Source organism: Zosterops lateralis (genome assembly GCF_965231275.1).
Source record: "Zosterops lateralis genome assembly, chromosome: 7".
Lineage (NCBI taxonomy): Eukaryota > Metazoa > Chordata > Aves > Passeriformes > Zosteropidae > Zosterops > Zosterops lateralis.
Window position 1 is genome coordinate 23,146,202 of NC_139767.1, and position 19,931 is coordinate 23,166,132.

Genomic DNA, 19,931 nt, shown 5'->3' on the forward strand with positions numbered 1-19,931 from the left:
AAAGACGAAGGAAGGGTCGGTGGCGTCCCGGGATGCCCGGGCATCACCGCTCAGCGCCGGGACGCGGCGACAGCTGGCTGGGCTCCGCGCGGCCGGGCAGAGCTGCGAGGCGGCGGAGGAGCAGCTCGCAGTGCCGGGCTGAAGGCGACCGGGGATTGACACCGGCCAGCGTGGCCAGCCTCTCGGTGGCTTTGAGGGACAGCAGGACCTGCACAGCCAAGAGAGGGACAGGAGTCACCCACCAGCTTGACCTTTGTCCCCACAACTCCATCTGGTCCCCCAAAGGAGCCGAGGTCCCCGTGCAGCACCTGCTGGATCCCAGGGTGCTGGCTGAGGGCTCGCAGTGCCTCGAGGGCTCCCTCCCGCACGGCCCTCCGAGGGTCCTGGCAGGTGACCTGCAGCAGGAGGTCGGGGGCCCTGTTCTGGATCAGCAGATCCCGCAGCTCCGCCCCGCGCTGGCCCAGGTTGCTCAGGGCCAGGGCCGCGTTGCAGCACGTTTTGGCCTGCGTGTCGCTCAGCAGCCGGGTCAGCGAGGGCACGGCCCTGCCCAGGGTCCCCGTGGGACAAGACGCGTGGCAGGCAGCGTTGCCCACTGCAAAGGCGGCTGCCCTGCGCACGCAGCTCTCCGGGTCCGACAGGCACTCCAGCAGCCTCTCCAGCCAACCGGGCTGGCTCTGCAGTGCTGGGGAAGAGTTGTGGCGGAGTAGGTTGCCCAGCAAGTTGCAGGTTCTGGCCCGTATCAGGTGTTGCTTGTGGCTGAGCAGGTAGGTAAGTGGCTGGTCAGCCACATCTGAGTCCCTTAGGATCCTCTGGAGAATGGGCAGGTGCTCTGAAGAGGCCCGGGCCACGTGGGTCAAGAGAGACAGGAGGTCACTTGTGAGCATGACATTGTCTGAGAACAAGACAGACTTCAAGAAGGCAACAGTGTGCTCTGAGGCAGCAACTTCCCTCACCACTTGGTCTATGACCTGTGTATCAGACACCACAAGTTGGCACAAGAGGCCCATTGGGAGCTCGGTGAACGAGAAGGGCAGATGGCTGGCGCAGACCTAAGGCAAAAGGACAGACAGCACTGCTGAGTGCACTGCGCTTATGTGTGAGCCAAGCCAAGCCAAGCAGCAGCTGAAGGCAGCCCGCAGGTCAGCACAAGCTTAGCAGCCAGTCAAGCTTCTCCAAGGGCTGCATACCACCCAAATGACATCCTTGTGTGGGCAGGAACTGCCAACATGATGTGAAGTGGTGCCATCCATTGGGACTGCAATGTAGGGAGGTGTCACCACAGTATGAGGGGAAGGAGGAACACAGGGCCAAGAGAGTACCTGCAGCAGCTGGGCAGGGATCTGGGTATCTCTCACAGCCTCCATGATCAGTGCTAAGGTGTCTTTATCCACATCCAGGGCAAAAGGGAAAGAGAGGAGCTGGCAGACCTGGATGACCACATCTGGGACAACCTCAGGGTCCCCATCCTTTCCTGCTTGCCTGAATTTGTGAAAGAGAGAGGGCTTAATTCAGAGGTGATCAGGAAAACCTCAGGGCAAAGGGCACTAAGGAGAGGCTCTGCAAGTGCCAGATCAAGAACTTCTCAGCCCTTAGTGTGCTCATATCCATGCCCCATTCAGCAGCTGAGCTCTGCCCACTTCAGCCCTTGCCACAACTCACATCTGTGCCAGGCATGCCAAGAAGCCAGGGGACAGCAGTCTCTTCAGTGTCACCATGAGGACACCATGGGACTGGGTGAGCTGAAGCAGACACTGGTGGGACTCACGAGTGAAGATGCTGAGGGCCAGGCTGAGGAATAACAGAGTTCCTGCAGGGGAAACAGCAGGCAAAAGGGCAAAGTTAGAGAAGGCTGTAAAGTCCCTTCACCTCTGTCTGTGCTACCTCAAGGCTGCTCCAGAGTGGATTCTGTGATTCCCTGCCCAAAACCGGAAAATCTGCCCAGATGGTCACACCTGCCAGAGTGGACATTCACTGCAGCATAGACACTCTTTTTTGTTCCTCCACACCCAGCTCAGCTGAACTGCTGCCAGTTGGGCATAGCATGGGCCAGCCCAGCCCTCTCTCCCCAGAAGACACTGCAATCCTCAAGAAAAACCACCTGAGTCCTCTGGCCTCAGGGAACAATGTGGACAGGGACAAACATGGGCAAGTCTGAGGGCAGGATGTGAAGCAGGGTCCAGGGCAGATGCCCTGCTGTTCCACAGCTCCTACCTCGAGGGGAGAGAAGGTTCCAGTCTGGCTGTGCCATGGGGTGACCAGCACCTGGAGGTGGGTCTGGCTCTGCCATGGAGGTGACCAGCACTGCCCTGTTGGTGCCCACATGAAGTACCACAGCAACACAATGCCAGACCAGGCTCCACAGCTCTGAGGAAGCAAAGCCTTGCTCCAATACCACATCCTCCTAGAGGCAGAGAGGCAGATGTCAGAGGCTTTCATGGTCTTCCATGGCTCCCCAGGGATCTGATATATGGCTCTGCCAGTCCCATGGTCCTGTGAAGGTCAGGGCTAGACAGACATGGGCCAGGGCCCTGCTGCACCTTTCAGTAGTGTCAGTCCAGGGCATCTCTGCCCTCCTTCACTCCAGTATGCCCACTGGATCACCCCTCCCTGCCCACCACTCTCCATTCAGTCCTGCAGGGACATAAAGTGACTTCCATGGGGTTACATAGCTCAGCCAGAACTGTACAGTTCCTTGGTTTCCCTCAGCCTCACTACCAATCTGCCTTCAGGCCTTTTTGCCACCACACCTTTTGGCAGGGACCAGGCAAAGGAGATGGCCAGACTGGTACCTGTTCAAAGAGTTTCAGCAGGAGGAAAAAGAATCCATCATAGAGACCAGCACCCATTGGCAGGGGGAGCTGCAGCTGTAAGAGAGTGGGAGAGAGTCTGGAGCTGGGTGCTGGGCTTGAGGGCAGCAGCATCACACTTGCACCCTTCTGAGCCCATCTTTGCACATGTCCACAGTGGGGGATGCATGGATCCCCAGCTCCCCTGTCCCCATCCCATACCTCAGCAGGTACTGCCAGCGCATTTGTTACCACTGGTAGGATCTTTTCTCTCTTGAGCTCCAAAGCCACCCCATGCTGACTGAGCTGTGCCAGGAGAAATGCTGCAGCACCCTGTGGGACAAGGAGAGTTCAGCACCTTTGGGACTCCCATCTGCTCAGTCACTATTCACCCTTCATCCCTTAGCCTCATCCCACCCTGAGTGAGGAACAGTAAGGCCCAAGTGGGATGCAGGCTTTGCAAGGCTCTCAGTAGTGGCTCTGGTGGGGAGGTGGCTTACCACAAGAGACACAACAGGAGACTGGGTGATGAGATCCACAGCCAGGGTAACCACCTCCTCATGCCTGAAATGCAGGGACCAGGAGAGAAGCACTATGTTCCCACAGCCTCACATCATGCAGAACAGCAGCATCCAAATACCCACAAGGCTGGGAAGCAGCCACATTTCAGGAGGAGCCCTGGTTCACAGCACCTCCTTGTCTGCACTGGGTCATCCTCACCACATCCCCAGCATTCACCCACACTGTCCAGCATTCTGCTGGTATGTCTGGATCAGAGAGATCAGTGGGACCAGGTTCCCAGCTCTGGGCAGTGTGCAAGACAGAGGGCTCTTCAGGGCAGGGCATGTTCCTCTCCCACCCATGCATGAAAGTGTATGCTTACCTGGGAGGGGGTGCCTGAAGCTGCAGGGTGAGCAGGGCCAGCAGGTACAGAGAGGCTTCACAGGCTGCCTCCTGGGTCACCCCCACCACAGGGACCTACCAAAGGAACAGGAGTCATAGCAGGGGAGAAGGAGGTATTTCTGGGCCCTGGAGGAGAACTGCACTCTTCAGATTAAACTCCCCTAAATTTCTTCCCCAACACAGATTCATCTGACCAGTGCTCAGAGGAATGCATCCTGCTTGCCCACACTCCTTCCCCACCACCAGGGCTGTGGTCAGTCCTACCTCACCCTTCAAGAGCTGCATGAGGGAACCCCACAGTGGCTGGCTCCTTCCCAGGTGCTGGCACAGGTTTGGGCAGGCATGGCAGCCAGCATAGAGGATCTGCAAGGCAGAGGGGAGAGATGCCTACCAGCTCCTGTAGACAAGTTCCACTCCATGGCTACCATGGGCTCATTTATTCAACAACTGACACCAGGCAGATGGGAGTCACTGAGGGCTAAGCTCACAGTTCCCTCTTCCCCATGCTCCTAATCCCAGAGCAAAGGCCCAGACACCTCTGGGCAGAGCCAGATAAAAGGATAGGGCCATTACCTTCAGGACGTTCAAGGAGCAGCCTGGGTCCTCCAGTCTCCCCACCAGTTTTGCAAGCTGCTGGCTCTCTCCTTCCAAAAGCTTTTCAGCTACTGCATGAGCAACCTGCAGAAATCAGCCTGTTTTGCACTCTGGGCACCTGAAGCAGTGCACAGACTAGAGGAGTTTAATGCTAGCAACAATTTAATGAAAGAAAGCATCTGCTTCCTACAACTTGCCTCTATCTACTAAGAGATGCCTATCTGCCATGACCTAGTATGCCTTTGATGCACAGTCCCAGAGTTGAGATGAGCAAGGTAGGATTCCTCCTCTGCTTCCCTCCTTGTTGACTCAGACTTAAAAATCGAATGTAAGCCTGTGATTGTTTTCCCTCTTACTGCCCCTTCAATTTCAGATTTCCTACAGTTCATATCACTGTAATAAAAGAATTAAAGAATTCTTCATGTTTCCCACGCATTGTCTAGTTCTTTACCTAGCCCATCTCACAGTTCAGATCCTAAGTTCGAGTCTCTTAATTGATTAAAAGAATCCTTACATTCCTAAGGTCAGCCATTGGCTGGGGAGGTGCAGCCCACAAATATGAGCCCTGCAGCCAATAAAGCCAGAGGATCCCAGTCCTCCACTCTACTGCTGAGAAAGAGATCCTCCTGGAAAGGGCTGCTGCCTCTGTGCAGACCACACCTCTTCACCCTGTACAGAGAGCTGGGCTGACCTGCTGCTTGGCTTCCCGACAGCTGTTTCTCTCCAGGGGGATGCTGCACGCAGCAGCCAATGCAGCCAGGAAGAGATCTGCCACACATGGGCTCTGCTTATGGGCTGACTTGCCCTCCACTGCTGCACCTGCACAGGGACAGAGCTTGGGAGTCATTGTGCTAAAAGTGCTGAGGGGCAGCAGGATGGGGTTGGATGGCAAGAGACAGAAAGTCAGGCTTGTGACATGAGGAGGGTTAGATCTGGAATTGAGGGAGGAGAGCCCAAGTTAGCAGGGGTCTCGACAGATATGTTTCAGCCACCTCTTCTGGCCAACAGCACTACAATGGGTGTCAGTGCTCTGATGGAGCCCAAGGGCAGGAAGGAAAAGAAACCCCAGGAAAAAGTGGTGAGCTGCTACCACTGCTACCTCGAAGAGCAGTCTGCTCGGAGATGGATCCCAGAAGGAGTCTGTTCAGCAGAGGCTGATGCTCCTCTTGCAGCCTGGTGTAGAAATGTGCAGAGATAGAGGGGTCTGTCTTGTCCAGGCTCTCACAGAGCTGGGTGAAGCACTGGGGAAGACACAGGAGTTGCCATCACTGCAGACTGAGTTTGAGAGGGAAGAGAAGGACAGCACAGGAAGCTGTGGGAGGACAGCAGAGATGGAAGAAGGACTCATGCTGGAACTTCAGGGACCTCCAAATGTCCACTCCAGCCAGGTTACTGTATGGGACCCACATCTGGCTGCATGCTGCCAAAGTGAGGGGTACACATGGAGGCATGTGTCCCTCCTCACCTCTATCACAGCCTGGCAGAACATGCCCAACAGCTATTTTTGCTCTTGCTGACTCTGGCGCTAAAACATGCAGCTTGAAAACAAAGGCTAAAAGATACCAAATACAAGCCTGTACGCATCTCCTGCCCGAGCCACATGTGAATCATACTCCAATGCTGAGAATCTGTTGTGCCCACCCAGCACAATCCCAGCAGCAGAACCTTTGGCAGCAGAGATAGGGGTATGTCTGGTGAAGTAACACTTTATGTGCCAGGGTGTGTACAAGAGGCTGCACCTGCCTTTGGCTCAGCTAGTAAAGCCACACCAGAATGGTAAGGCCAGTGAAGGTGCCCCATCAGAGACCTTTCTGAATGCAATTCCCCACAAAACCCCCAGTGAATGAGACACCCTGCCCTGACAAGAACACATAGTTAGGAGTAGGGTCCTCAGGCTGCGTTCCCCCAATATACACAGACAACCCCATAGCTTCTGTCCCTGGGGGCAGAGGGTGTGGAGGAGGAAGACAAGGGCACCCTTACCAGGAGGCTTTGCTGGCAGAGTCTCATCTCACTGTCGACTGATGCAGCCAGCAGCTCCGGCAGCAGGGCCAGGAAGCAATCAGCACTCTCCTGAATGTCCTTCAGGCTGGAGGAGGCAGCAGGGGCAGATGAGTGCAGAGAAACATGGCCCCTTGCCTTGAGGACAGGCCCACATGGCCCTGGCTAACGGAGCAGGCAGCACACACTCACACTGTGAGCTGCTACCAGCAGGCAGCACAACTGGACTTGTCAATTGTGCTTTTCCTTTAATTAGACCCATTCAAGGAAAGTGCTCCTTTGTGAACAAGCAATATGGCATGAAGCACTTAGACCATGATGCTTCCCCACAGAGATAACTCCAGCTGCAGAGTATGAACACCACCCTTCCACCTACTTTCACCACTCCTGCCAGGTCCCCAAAGGGGCCACACAAGACCTCAGGGAACAGAAGGTTGTTCCTACCTGTCCTTCTGCCCACTGTCCTCCAGGCTACATTCACTGCTGAAATAAACTTTGGTCACCATGAGGAGGTCTGTCAGCACAGCAATACACCAGGGCTGCTGCAGAATCCAGAAAGAAACCACAAATGGGGATTGTCTGTTGGCCATCCCCACACTACTACGACAGGATCCTTCCCTACCAGAACGTTCCCCTTCTCAAGGGTGCCTAGAAGAGGAGCCTGTGAGCCAGATCCAGCAGGACACCAGGGCATCCTCAGCACCAGCACTTTGCAGGGCTGGAAGGTGCCCATATTTCTCTGGGGTTCTACACCCACCTGCTTGGTGACATCACTTTCCAGAATGTGTTTGGCTAGACATAGCAGGGATAGAGGCACATTCAGCTCTCGGCAGAAGTGGTCCAGCAGCTCAGCATCACAGCGGGTAGACAGGAGGTTGCCCATAACACGAAGCACAGAACGAAGATGGGAGGCTCCCTCCAGCATCCCTTCCAGCACCTGGACGCAGAGAAGCCACAAGAACTTATAATGAGCAGCAGTTTTGGTGTCTCCACCAGCCATGGAGCAGCCCTTCAACCCATTCAGGCAGGGGACAGTAGAAGAGCAGATAGCAAGCCAAGTGCACAAGACAGCTCCAACTCCTGGAGAAGCAAAGGATCTTTTTGCTGGCTGGACTGAAGACTCTCCATATGTTTCCAACCTAATCCTGACAAAGAAGGCAGCATCCAAGTCTCCAGTCTTAGTTGCCTGGGCCAGCCATCACTTACCTGCTGAGCAGAGTCTGCCAGGCGATCCTGGACACGGTGCTGGAAGGCTGAGTCCCTCAGGAGGCTCAGAGGCATGTTCAGCTGCATGGCTGAGGGCTCAGTGTCCTCAATCAGATGCTGCCACTCCTCATCGCTCCCCAGCTCCTAGCCATGGAGGAGAGAGAACTGGTGCCACAGACCCTGCCAGTCCCAGGGTCTCTGTACCAGCCCCTGGCCCTGGGCCCTGCTGTCCTCACTCAAGACACTATCTTACCTCACTCTCCAAGTCCATGGCCTCAGTGCTCTGCCTGCCCCAGGGCTCTGCCCTGCCAGCACCAGGCTGTGGAGGGGAACCTGCTCCACGAAACTCCCACTCATAGTCTCGAGAGATGCTGTGTTGCCTGGCCAAGGAAACAGTACAGTCAGTGAAAGACCTTTCCTTTCCCTCTTTCTCCTACCCCAGCCTCTGCCTCCCTTACCCTGGGGTAGGAGGAGACTCTTCAAACTCCCACTCTGCTACGCTGCCCTCTTCTTGCAGAAGACACAGATTCTTCTCACTGGAGGCAACCAATGGTTCCCTCTCCTCAGGGGCTGTGTTCCATGATGCTGCTCTGGGTCTATGCGTGGGATGTCCATTGACAGAATCCTTCATAGATGCATCACCTGCCTTCAGTTGCCCCTGGTGATGGCAGAGAAGTTTGGTCAGGGCAGGGTGACTGAACCAGATGAGTACTCTAGACTCCACCACCATGAGCACTTCACATCCTGCCTTGTGTGTTGCTGACACTGCAGCCTGACCCATGTACTCATGTGTTTTCCCCCACGCCCCACTTGAGTAGCCCTCCTTTGCCTTGACTGTGAGACATAGGCAAGGGAACCCCACACTTTTTTCCACCTTTTTCTGTGTCTCTTTAACCATCTTCTTCTCAGCTTTTCTCAGGATCCTGGATTTGCTGCTCCTGGGGGCCAAGGAATGGACTTGCTGCTCCTTGAGGGCCTGCAGCTCTGGGGACAGCTTGGTGGTGAAGGGGTTTGAAATCCCATGCTCTTCTGTGTCATCAATCACTGGGGAGGCAAGAGGAAAACTTCAGCAGCATCTGTCCCTTGGGACACAGAGAGAGTAATCTCTCTTGAGATCCCAGGGGAATCCAAAGGGACCCAGAGCAAGACCAGGAGCACGAGTTAAGAGTCAGTGCTTGGAAAAAGGCAAGAGGAGAGAGGCATATACCAGGATAGTAAAAATAGCAGAGCGAGGAGGTCCTCCCAGTCTCCAGACAGCAGTAGAAGGAAAAGTTTGGAAAAGGAGTAGGTACTCACCAGTAACCCGCCCAGCAATGAAGGGGTGAGAAAGCAGCTCTGGCCATGACAGGCGCTGGTGGGGGTCCTTCATCAGTAATCCCTGAAGGAAGCTCTGCAGAGCAGCAGAGCAGCAGGGTCACTGACACACATTCAGCACCCACCAGTGAGCATACTGTACCCACCAGTCTCCCCCACTGAGGGCAGCAGGCAAGGCAAAAACTGCATTAACAGATGTCACCCTGCAGACAGGGCCTCGGCCCTTACCTTGAACACTGGGCTCATGGTCATGGGCCATTTGACAGGGTCCTTGATGATGAGGCTGACAAGCTGGAAGATGCTGTTGGTGTAGAAGGGAGGAGTCCCCACAAACAGCTCGTACAGGATGCAGCCTACAGACCAGAGATCTGCTGTGTGGTCATACGGCCGTTCTTCCACCAGCTCAGGGGACATGTACAGTGGGGTGCCCTTGATGGACGTCAGCACCATGGTGTGGATGCTCATGGCACGGGCAAACCTGCTCAGAGCAAAGCACAGATCACAAGTTCAGCCTTAAACATCTGTTGCTCCCAGAGAGTTCCCTATAAGTTTACCAATACTTCTTCCCTCTGGAGGACAAAATCTCCCCTCTCTGCTTTACCTCTAGATATGCACAGAATCTAAGCCCCCTTCAGCACTCCACCACTCCTCCTCTACAGCATCCAGGAAACCCCTTGGCTGCTCCAAGGCCAAGCATCCCACTCAAGCTGGCCCACAGCACTCACCCAAAGTCACAGAGCTTGACAACACCATCTTTTCCCAGCAGGATGTTCTGGGGTTTCATGTCACGGTGCAGGATGCGGTGGGAGTGCAGGTAATAGAGAGCAGAGATGAGTTGGGCAGCAATGGTCTGGACCTGCCGGAGACACAGAAGCCTCACCCTGTGTCACACAGTGCCACTCACTGGCACAACCACAGGGGCCAGGTCCCTCACGGCCTGGCTCCCACACTACTTCTGCTTTTGTCCTGTTTGGGCCAGGGACCAACCCCAGCTGTGGGCCAGCAGTTTCTTGGAGTGGGCCAATAGCCAAGGCAGCAGTCTGGTGCTGTGGCCCTTCTAAAGAGAAACTGAGATCTCTGCAGAATCCCACTGTCCCACAATGCCAACCTGACCCCCTCTCCATCCTTTTCAGAAGCTCTGCAAGGTAAAGCCCCAGAAACACCCTTGCCCTCCTGACATCTCCTGGCTCACAGCAGAGGCCCTCTGCCTGCAGGCACACAAGTCCTGTTTTTTCTAGCCTGCAGCAAACACTCTATGGCCACTGCCATGATAGACACCTGGTCCTCAGGCAAACTCCCATCATCCTCCAGGATCTGGAAGAGCTCTCCCTCTGCGTAGTCAGTCACTACCACCACCTGGAGGAAAGAGCAGCATGGTGAGATCAGGCCCTGGGGATCAGGACAAAGCAGGGTAAGAAATCTGAGGGAGGTGTTGGGGTGTCATGATGCAAAGTCAATCAGCTTGGGCTGGGACTTGGAATGGAAGAGAGCTCCCATGGCTGCACTGCAGCAAGGACCTGGCACTTGGGAGATATCTTGTACCTGTCCATATCTCAGACAGCTAGCAGAAACAAGGGAAGAGGGAAGGACAGGGCAAGCCCAGGATGGTACTTCCAAGCCCATTGGGTAGAATCACTCCCTTGAACTTGTTTTGAATCTGCTGTCCAATGACTTTATTTCGTGTTCCCATGTGCCATAGAACAGTCTTCAATCCTCTCTTATCATATTCTATCCATGAGAGTTTAAATCAGTTAAAAGCCACTCTGAAGAGATTGATGAGTGAAGAGGCACCCTCATCACACAGCTGCATCACACAGCCCCTGGTCAGCTCCTTCACCTCTGCACATGACCTAGTGCAGGCCACACAGGTGTTGGCTCCCCACATGGCACATACTAAAGGGCTCTGAAAAACACTAACCAGACCCTGGGATAAAGTCACCATCATCTCCTGAGAAAGATGTCCCTACAACAGCAGGGGACAGCCCTTTTTCCCCTGCTCCTGTCTAGCAGAAGCCTTTCCCTGGAGTAGTCCCCTTCACCTCGTTAGCAGTCTCAAAGCTGTCAAGCATTTGGATGATGTTGGGGTGATGGAGGTCTCTCACAATCTCAATTTCCCGCTGCAGGTTCTTCAGCTCCTTCTCAGACCGCCCCACCTTGGGGATGAACTTCAAGGCCACCACCTTTCAAAGCAGAAAAATCTGGGATCAGACCAGGCTCCTGGTCAGACCCACCCTGGAAAGGCTGATTTTAACCCAAACAGGACTCAGTACTTTGCAGCTGAACACAGACAATAGAACAATGAGACATTTTTTCACTGGGTACCTTGGACCTAGGGCTCTCCCCAGGCCCTTGTACATCAATACCAGCACTCACACTTCTTTTCACACTGGCACTTAAAGCAAAGAAATGTAGTCAGTGAGCACAGGTAAAACCAGGACTTCAAAAACATGGGACAGGACCTTGACCTGGTGAACAGCAGGCCTAACATGAGCCAGCAGTGTGCCCTGGAAATGAGGAGCACTAGCAGCACCCTGGGCTGTATCAACAGGCAGGAGCTGCAGCAAGGTGATTGACCTTTATTTCTAATCTCGTGCACCATTGTGGCCAGGTTCCTGGCCCAGAACGACTTCAATAGGCTGGAATGGGTATAAAAGAGAGACCCATAATGGTGAGGGGACTGAAGCACGGGGGAGGATGACACGGGGATTACAAACTGAAAGAGAGGGAGGTTCAACTTGATAAGAGGAGAACACATTCATCCTAGTAAATAGTCAGGCACCAGCTGTGGGGTGTTTTTCCTGGGGGTTTCAGAGGATCTAAATTTAGTGCTGGCTCTGCTTTGAGGTCTTGAGGCCACTCCTGGTGTCCCTTGAATCCAGATGACTTAGTGCTAGCCGGAGCGGGTCAGGATTGCCAACGGAAACCCGAATGAATGCCGAGTCCCAAAATCCTGGCAGAGCCTTAGAACACAGGAGGCACCAGAAATCAGCCCCGGCCACACAGAGCAGAGCCCCAACCCTCTCCCCTCACCTGGGCGCTGTGCTTCCGGCGCCCCTTGTACACGCGCCCAAAGGACCCTTCGCCGATCATTTCCAGGACGTGGTAGTTCTCCATCGTTCGGGACGGGGCCGCTGAGCTGCCGAGGAGAAGAGGCCAGTGAGGAGCAGCGTTTCCCCTTCCACGGGCACCTCCCCTCCCGCGGGGCTACACCCGGGCGCCCGTTCCCCTGGGCGAGTGTCGTCCCCCCCGCCCCAGGCTTTGTTCCTGCCCACCGGCTCCGAGGCAGGACGAGCCCCGAGCCCCGGTGGCCGCGATCCCGCTGCGGGATGAACCTCGCCCGCTCCGCTCCCGCCCCGGCCCCGCCGCCGAGGCGTCTCCTGGCAACGGGCTCGCCGCTTCCGCTTCCGCTTCCGGGGCGAGCGCGGAGATGGCGGCGGCCGCTGAGGAAGCGGAGGCGACGGACTGGTAACAACCCCCGTACCTTCCCCGGCCTCTGCACCTTCCCATGTGCCTGCACCCTTCCCAGTCCTCTCACCCCTGCTGTCCCGCACCCCCGACCCGCCGGGGCCGTCTGAGCACCGCCTGCTCGGTTCCCGCAGGGCGCTGCCGCCGGAGGTGGAGGTGCTGGAGTCTATCTACCTGGAGGAGCTGCAGGTGGCGCGGGGCCTGGGCAGGTACGTCCCGCGTTCCCCACCCCCGGCCCGGCCCCGTGCCGCCCTCCTCACCCCGACCTGCTCCTTCTCCAGGTGGGAGCCCTGGGAGATCAGCATCACCCTGCACCCTGCCACGGCCCAGGACCAGGACTCCCAGTACGTCCGCTTCACTCTGGTGCTCTCCGTACCCCCTCAGGTAGGCTGCCCGCGCCCCCGCGCCCCTGCACCTCCGGGCCTTGGGCCTCTCCACCTTCCTTGTTGTGCTTTGGATGTTTCTCTTTTATCCTAGTATCCTGATAAAGCACCGGACATCTCCATCAGGAATCCGCGGGGGCTGTCAGATGAGCAAATTCAAAAGTGAGTGCCAGGAGGGTGGGGAATGGTGATCCTTTCCTCCAGAGATCCAGGAGGCAGAACTGATGGACAAGCCTTCTCTAATTCACGTGACTTCTCGTGTCTGGTTAACAGATGGATACAGGTCCCTAAATCACTTTGTCCTAAATCTGTCAGGAGCCATCGGTGCTGAATTTGACACAGAGGGGTTCACGTTGTGGTTCTTCCCCTGTGGTCTCCCTGAAATGTTATTTGAATCACTGGGGCCTTGAAAGTTGCTGGCCCTGCCCTGACAGAGGTGGGACTGATCCAAGTCCTTGGGCAGTCCATTGCTGCCTTTGTGCCTTGGTCCTTGGTACAGTAGAATGTGTGCAGAGACCTTGGTGCCTGCCAGCAGTATGAGAGGATGTGGCCACTCCCAACAGACCTGCCCAGGGGCTTCTGTCAGATAAACAAAGCCTGAGATTCACCCAAACCAGAGTGCTGGGTGAGCTCAAGCTGAGGCTATCAGCAGACTTGCTCTTGCAAGTCCTGTCATGACAAAGGCTTCCTGTGCACTGGCTTGTGGGGAGCCAGGACAGCACATGAATATGTGTGTGCATCTGTGCCTGTCCAGTGCTCCAAGCAAAGCCTGAAGGCCAGTGCTCTCTTTCTTCTTCTTGTCATCATGGCGGGATGGCAGGTATGTGGGGCATTGAAAAGATGTAGCTAAATTTGTGTTCAGGATTTCTGCTGCTTTGCTGTAGGATTTCCCAGACCCTCAGGAGTGTTGCTGAAGCCAGGCTGGGGACAGAGGTGCTCTATGAACTGATCGAGGTGAGAGTGAGGAGATTGGGTGTAACCAGCCACAGACACTGATCTGTGACTGCCCATGGGCAGGCCAGTGAGTAAAATGTTTGCTTTAATGCTTTCACAGAAAGGAAAGGAGATCCTCACTGACAACAATATTCCTCAAGGACAGTGTGTAATCTGCCTCTATGGATTCCAGGTAGGCATGTGTCTCCTGACTCCACAAACTGACTGGGAAGTGAGGCAAGAGAACAGGAAGTCTGACACTGGGATATCAGTATGGGACCAAGATCCACCCCAGCAACCTCCTGTCTCCCATTCTGCCCAGGGCCCTTCCCGCTCTTCCCATCAACCTCTAGATAATCTTCTACAGAAAATGGCTATGGGGCAGCAAGAGATGCTGGAGCATCTCCAAAGAAGCATAAGCTCTGGGGCTAGTTGATGGTGCATTTCAGCTTCCCTGTGTTGGCTACACCTCACCTGGAGTTCAGCACACAGGTGGTCAGGAGAGACTAGAACATATCCATGCAGGTGCTGAGGTCTATGGGGACAGGGGAGCAGGCCTTACCAGGATGGCAAGGAAAGTCAGCACCTGCATAGGAAGGAGAACACATCATTTGGGAAGATTGCTGGTTACGCAGGAACATGTGCAGAGAAATCAGTCATAAAATCTTTGCATCTTGACATTAGGAGTGTTTCTAACATTTGAAACAAGAAGCAGCATCCCAGTAATTGCTGAGGGAGTGGAGATGCAACCCAACAGAAGATGTTGGGTGGCTCTGCCAGCGCTAGCACTAGTTTCCCATGATACCACTGACATGGAAGTGAAAACCCAGCTCAGCTGGGTTGTTACACGACTCTTTGCTTAGAAATTCTTCATAGATGCCCTTTTCTTTTGACAGGAGAAAGAAGCCTTCACAAAGACCCAGTGCTACCACTACTTCCACTCCCACTGTCTGGCCCGCTATGCCCAGCACATGGAGGAGGAGATCCTCATGCAGCAGGAGGAGAGAGAGCAGCACCTTGCACCATCCCCCAAACAGGTACTGGGCCTCCTTTGTTGGCCCCCTGCATAGACCCTTCTAACATCTGTATCACCCTCTCTGGGACATGAAGCCTGTGCTGAGAATCAGCAGGGATTAGACTGTTATCTCCAAGGGCCCTTTCCAGCCAAACAGGTTGGTTTGTTGGATCTCTGGATCAGTGCCTGCTGTGTGAGGGAGTAAGGGAGTTGTATTTTTAGACTTTTGGAACCACAGAAGTTAGAAAAGAGAGCTCCTTCCCTCGTCCTAGTCCTAGTCCTTGAACTGTGGGGGGTTGCAGCAGGGTAAACACAATCACCTCTGTTTTGGGGTGATAAAACCTGCCTAGCACATGTTGGAACAGTTGCCAGCTGCAGAGCAAACAGCATAGCTGAGTATGGAACAAATCAAAGGCTCCTTCCTATGAACTCTTTCAAATAGGTGTTGCCTAGATGAAACACTCCACCTTGGAGCAGAAAAAAATAGATCTTAGGCTGAGGGCTGAAGCCATATCTGTTGACAGGGGTCTTTGTAAAACAGTCAGCTGCTGGAGCACAAATCCCACTACGCCTCATGTGGAAACACTGTCCACAGCAGTTGTTGGGACTCCATGCTGTTTTCGTGCTGCTGGAGCCCCTCTGGGCTTCCTTACCTTGGCAGAAGAGTGAAGATCACCTTGTTCCACTTCCAGGGTGGGATTATGGGGCAGTGCATGAGCTGGATCACAGACAGGGTTGGCTAACATCTCTTGCCTCCCCACAGGAAGTTGGTGTGCAGTGCCCTGTCTGCCGGGAGACCCTGGTCTATGACCTCTGTGCTCTGAAGGCAGCACCGCCCCCACAGCACCCTCTGGTAAGAGATGGGAGCTCACCTGCCCAGCTGTGCCTTCTCGATGGGCAGCTTCAGCTGGGACGTTGTAAAGGATGAATGCACACCCTCTCTCACGTCCTCCTAGATGTCCCATCCAAAGGGCAGCGCACAGAGAGCAGGTTCAGTTGTATAGCCCTGGGTTGACCAGGTGTGCTGAGGGAGAGGTGGTTCTGCTATGGGGAACATCCCTGCACTCTCTGGGATACAATCAGGTCAGGAGAGTGATCTGATGGTAGCTGCTCTGCATCCTACCCCACAGCAGGATGGCCCAAGGCAGTCACTGCAGAAACAGTGGGTCTGCATTGGGATGCTTGGCTTCTATCCAGGGATTTCCCATGCATCTGTAGGCCTGGTCAGTGTGGCAGAAGGAAGCAGGTTGCCTGGCACTGTGCAAAGAAGGGTTTGGGGAGTAGCTCCCAGCCCTGCGACTGCCAATCTACACTAGGTGTTGAAAAAGCCCTTACCCTGCTTTCCTTTCTTCTGCTCAGGAGCCATACAGGCCAGATGCCAAGGTGCTGCAGCACCAGGAAGAACTGCGCCTGATTTTCAAGAGACAGCAAGAGAAAGGGGGAATCATCGACCCCGAGGCAGAGAGGAACCGATATTTCATCAGCCTCCAGGCGGTACGGCACTGGGGGCAGAGAGCTGCTGAGGGGGCACTGGGCTGCAGGACCAAGCACTGTCGTCACCTGTGAGACACCCCTGTCCTTTTCTTAACTGATGGGTTCTTTCTTTCAGCCTCCAGCTGCTGTGGATCCAGGCCAAGCAGCCTCTGAGCTGTCGGTGAGTGCCCGTGCTGCGGACGTGCCCCAGCCGCCCAGCCAAGCCTCAGCTCCTGAGCCAGCTGGGGCGTCAGAGGCCAGAGTGGAACCCGGGCGGCCTGAGAGGTCTGCTGTGCCCAGAGAGCAGCTGAGCAAGAGGGAAAGGCACAGAGGGGAGAGGCCAGCCTCCAGAGGCCGGGGCAGGCAGCTGTGCAGTGGCTCGCAGGAACCAGGAGAGGAAGTCTGTTATCCCCTCCACGGTTCCAAGGGGCCCAGGGTCTTCAGCCAGAGACCAGAGCGTAGACCTGCTGGACGGCACAGCCAGGAGTTTTCAAAGCCTCACAGTAGAAGCAGGGCTGCTGCCTTGGCTGAAAGAAAAGAGTTGTGCCATGAAGACTCCTCACCAGCAACAGAAACTGTGGACTTGAAAGAGGAGCACCATGATGTAGAGAAATGGAGCACAGAGGAGGGGACTGAGGCTCGGAGCAGGAAAAAGGAGAACCTGATGTTCAACCGCAGTGACCACAAAGCTGCCCCCAACTGGCAGGGCCACCATAGGCACTGGGATTGTGGAAGGTGGGAGAGGTCGAGAGTTCAGGAGCGTGGTTCTTACCCCAGAGCACCAAGAGGGCGAGGAGTATTCAGGCCCAGTGGACATCGAGAACCCCACCTTGAGAAGGAGAGTGGCTCCTAGCAGGAATGATGGGGGGCTGGGGGGAAAAAGGGCTGTTTCTGGGGAGAATGAAGGCTCTGATGAAGCAGTAGCAAGCAGATAATGTACCCCCTGAAAGGGAGGAGGCAAATGGCATATGGGACAGGCAGTGTCGCCAGGGTATGTACAGTGTAAAGCATCCTGGCATGAGCAGCTGGCTGTTACCAGCATTGGAGAAGTGGAATCTTGACAGATCATATCAGCCTTGGTCTCAGAGGACCCAGAAGACAGAGGTAGCTTTGGGGGCGTGCAGCGATTGTTCCTATAGGTGAAATGCCAAGAAAAATGCACACCTACAGAGCAAAGGGACTGAGCCCAGAATGGTGCCATGGCAGAGCCAAAGTGTTGCAAGACCTTCCCCAGAAGCCACTGGAGCTGTGCTGGTGCCAGGGCAGTATCTTGGAGCTCAGCTCCACTTGCTGTGTCCCCCATTCCTTCACAGAGCACTTTCTCAACTGCTGAGATTGGCCAGGCAAATCCTTATTACACAGGATATTGCCCAGTCCCAGCCAGGAGATCCAGGTTAAGCTTAAGTCAACACATTGGCAGGTCACGGCTGTCTGGTGGCTAAGGCTTCACCTTGGCTCCTGCTTCTCCAGGAAGCTCATATGTAGCTGCAACTCCTGCCCTGTCTTTCAGCTGCTTTTGTGCAGGCTGAAGCTGATGGGGGGAACCTCAGAAGAGAGTACTCTGCTTTGTAACTTGTGTGTGTCAGAATCCCCCTCCAAGACCAGGCTGTCTCTTGGCACTTCTGACAACCAAGAAGTGAAGACATGCTCCAGTATTTTGGATTGTGCTACCCTCTTGTAATCTTCAAGCTGATACTGCTTAAATGAGGATTTGCTGTTTAAACTAACTTGGTGCAGTTACGTCTGCTGCTGCTCCACAGATGTAAATAGTGTCCCAATCCAAAGCCATGAAGAGTGATCCCAAGTCTCTGAAGTGGAGCAATGCTATTAAATTCATTCATTGGGTCTTCTCTAGAGCCTGCTCCCTTTGTTTCCTCTGCCCTCTTGCTCCTGTTTGTTGCTTTTTTTGGAGCAAAGGTGTTGATCCCTGGTATTTCTCAATTCTTTCCCTGTTCCCTACAACCAGGGCTGAGGCACAGACCTTCCCCTGGCACTCCTGGGTGGCAGGAGGGTTCCCTGCTTTGCCTGGCTTAGTGTAAGCTCTCTGGCTCACCTGGACAATACTGATTCCTTCACACTTGTTTGTGCCTTTTTGCCCGCCTCTTGTGCCCACACATGGGTTGTTATTGTCTTCCTCCTGCTAAGTGCAAAAATAGCAGTGCTACAATGGACTTGCCAGAACTTCATGTAAGATCCCCAGGAAACCAATGGCTGTGTGTGCCAGGAGGGCATTTGCCAGTGCACGCATCTGTCTGTCTGAGCTTTGGCACATGAAAGTTGCACTAACCCCTTTTTTGACTGAGAACTCATCTGCTGCCCTGCTTACTTCATGCCTAGTCTTGACCTGAAGGGGTTGGTTTAACCTGCCGCCCAAGAACCTTCTGTGCTTAAATTTGCAACACTGGTCTATTTTCAACTCTAATGCTCTAAAATCATTCTTTTTTTCGCCCTCCTTGGCCTGAGCCCACACTACCTGTCCTGGGCTAGATGATCTGGGAGACAAGATGTGCCCTCCTGTGGATGAAGGCTGAGAACTCATGCCCTGAAGAGAGCCCTGATTTTTCTTCAGTGCTCCCTCTGTCCTTGTTCAGCTGGTTTCTGGGGGAATGGCCTGCCCACACCTGGGCGAAAAGGCGCAAACTTTACCTGATGTTGGTGCTTGTTCTGCTGCCTCCTGCCTTCACTGATGAAACTGCTGTGCCCCAAGAAAGGCACTTGATTGTGTCCTGAAAGAAACATGAAAGATCTCTGCCCCTCACAGCAGCTGAAGCTCCTTGGCTTCCTCTGGTGAGCCAGGATTACTCTCAGGAAGAAAAGTGCCGTGCCATGTTTGGAGCATGGGAATTCAGCCAATGGAAATCAGAGTGAGGACTTGGATAACTTCAATCAAATGCCAAATGTGTTGGTGGGAAGGGATTTTTTGCTGGGAATAGTGCTTTAGGAAGGGCCCTCTCTGACTCACTGCTGTCAGCCTGGAGCAGAGGGCATTTTACAACAGTATGTGGAAATGAATTTGGGATAAACAAACCAAACCTCCTGGTCAGAGGGGAGGAAGAGAACCTGCATGCTGACCTGGGTCCCCTTGCTTGGTGTCCACCTGTGTCACTCACCTACCTCACAAGGCTGTTGTGAGGCCTAACTGGCAAAAGCCCTCAGGCTGTGAAGAAAGGCACTGGCAGCATCTGTAGCATTAACACTATTAAAAGCAAGCAGCAAGAGGTGTTCCATGTGGTGGCATCAGGTCCTTCTGGATCCCCCTCAAACACTCCCTATTCTCCCAGACAACTGTGGGACATTTACCTGTCACTCACTGGCCAGTTTTGACCCCCAGCTTTGAGGGAAGAGGCCTCTATGGGATAGCCAGACACAGGGTTTGCCAACTAGCAGCATCCTGCTCCTTCACTTGCAGAAACATTTTTGCAAGTCCAGGGTTGCATTAAAGCAGTGCCTGTTTGCACCAAAATCCATCCAGGTATTGACTGTGCCCCTGTGTATTGCCATGTGCTCTTGGCTATGCCCTTGGACCCACAGGGCAGAACCTAGAGGAGAGCTAGGCAGTGACCTGTAATTTGGCTTTGGCTTGGAACCCACTCCCCCACCCCAAGCAAGGTGATGCAACCCCCAAAACTGACCACGTTAACATTGGACTGGCTCTGGGGAAACTAATTTTCAGGATCTTGAAAGAGGGACTGGGAGAGCTCTTGGGAAGATACGCTATAACTGGCCAAGGCCTCTCATCTGCCTTCATACAGCTCCAGGGCCCCACGTCTCCTCTGGTGGGAAGGACAGTCATGCCCACCTAGGAACAATATCCAAGTAGATCTGTGGCTTAGCATCATAACTCAGCAGGACCAGTGG

General features: G+C 54.4%; 2 protein-coding genes across 6 annotated transcripts; one reads left to right on the top strand and one right to left on the bottom strand.

The window, feature by feature from the left end:
* Positions 1-43: 43 nt before the first annotated feature.
* STK36 (serine/threonine kinase 36) lies at positions 44-12,198 on the bottom strand (the record flags this gene model as incomplete). Of its 4 annotated transcripts, none has more annotated exons than XM_083864940.1 (26): positions 12,137-12,198; positions 11,835-11,940; positions 10,844-10,984; positions 10,083-10,160; positions 9,530-9,660; positions 9,033-9,282; positions 8,787-8,880; positions 8,365-8,534; positions 7,949-8,148; positions 7,744-7,870; positions 7,491-7,634; positions 7,042-7,221; positions 6,729-6,826; positions 6,267-6,372; positions 5,383-5,524; positions 4,975-5,102; positions 4,263-4,367; positions 3,954-4,052; positions 3,670-3,764; positions 3,287-3,350; positions 2,790-3,119; positions 2,212-2,401; positions 1,660-1,807; positions 1,320-1,479; positions 309-1,049; positions 44-208 (listed from the first exon to the last, which is right to left on the bottom strand). In XM_083864940.1, exons 2-26 carry the CDS (start codon positions 11,916-11,918, stop codon positions 44-46), a joined length of 4,170 nt encoding a protein of 1,389 aa, XP_083721066.1. In that variant the 5' UTR covers positions 11,919-11,940; positions 12,137-12,198. The 4 variants fall into 4 exon arrangements, with proteins under 4 accessions (XP_083721066.1, XP_083721065.1, XP_083721068.1 ...); XM_083864939.1 differs by having other exon boundaries at positions 12,077-12,143; XM_083864942.1 differs by lacking the exon at positions 12,137-12,198 and having other exon boundaries at positions 2,790-2,864; positions 3,009-3,119; positions 11,835-12,013.
* A 28-nt stretch (positions 12,199-12,226) lies between these two features.
* Positions 12,227-19,291, top strand: RNF25 (ring finger protein 25). Of its 2 annotated transcripts, XM_083864945.1 has the most exons (11): positions 12,227-12,269; positions 12,404-12,478; positions 12,551-12,653; positions 12,747-12,814; positions 13,537-13,606; positions 13,707-13,778; positions 14,482-14,622; positions 15,364-15,453; positions 15,960-16,094; positions 16,210-16,254; positions 18,537-19,291. In XM_083864945.1, the coding sequence occupies exons 1-11, from the start codon at positions 12,232-12,234 to the stop codon at positions 18,558-18,560; spliced, it is 861 nt and encodes a 286-aa protein (XP_083721071.1). In that variant the 5' UTR covers positions 12,227-12,231; the 3' UTR covers positions 18,561-19,291. The 2 variants fall into 2 exon arrangements, with proteins under 2 accessions (XP_083721071.1, XP_083721070.1); XM_083864944.1 differs by having other exon boundaries at positions 16,210-19,291.
* The last annotated feature ends 640 nt before the right edge of the window (positions 19,292-19,931 follow it).